This window comes from Charadrius vociferus, unplaced genomic scaffold, assembly GCF_000708025.1.
Source record: "Charadrius vociferus isolate BGI_N301 unplaced genomic scaffold, ASM70802v2 scaffold890, whole genome shotgun sequence".
NCBI lineage: Eukaryota > Metazoa > Chordata > Aves > Charadriiformes > Charadriidae > Charadrius > Charadrius vociferus.
Window position 1 is genome coordinate 7,044 of NW_009646510.1, and position 652 is coordinate 7,695.

General features: G+C 62.9%; 1 protein-coding gene across 1 annotated transcript in view; it reads left to right on the forward strand.

Moving 5' to 3' along the window:
- Positions 1-652, forward strand: part of LOC104286003 (mitogen-activated protein kinase kinase kinase 6-like) — a gene marked incomplete at both ends in the record, with an annotated part of 8,979 nt that overhangs the window by 7,026 nt on the left and 1,301 nt on the right. The window contains one exon of the mRNA XM_009884539.1: positions 365-387. Coding sequence (XP_009882841.1) covers positions 365-387 — 23 coding nt within the window. The remainder of the gene's footprint in view (positions 1-364; positions 388-652) is intronic.

Here is a 652-nt window from a genome sequence, read left to right on the forward strand (position 1 = left end):
GGATGGCTCCAGAGGGGGAGACTCCCCCACCTCTCTGGGCAGCCTGTGCCACTGCTCTGCCGCCCTCACAGCAGAGAAGGCCCTCCTCAGGTGGAGATGGAACTGCCGATGGTCACCTTTGTGCCCGTTCCCTCTTGTCCTGTCACTGGGCACCACTGAACACAGACTGTTCCCATCCCCCCGGCACCCTCCCTTGAAGGATTTGTAAGCCCCCCACCCCGTGTCCCACCGCTCAGCAGGGCTGGCAGCATCCTTCCCCCTGTACCCCCTAATAAAACACCTTTTTTCTGCTCTGCCTACCCCTGCGCTCCTTCTCCTGCATCCCTCAGGCACAAGGGGACATCTTCTTTCCCCTCCCCCCCAGCACCTGCTTCATTAGGGGTCAGGGTATCGTTTTCTTCCAGCCGGGGGGGGGATTATAGGGCTGGGGTGACACCAGACCGGCGCACCTCCCTCCCTGTCACGGCTTGGGGGGCTTGCAGGAGGTCCCCCATGCCCTCTCCCAATGGCTGTGCCCACTCTGAAGCCACGTTTTTAAATGCCCGAGGGTTGGAGGGGACAGTACCAACCCTGCCCGTGTCCCCCACCCCAGCACTGCCCAGGGCTCAGCCTGCTCTGACCTCAGCCTGCGCTCGTCCTCCCCTGAGGAGAG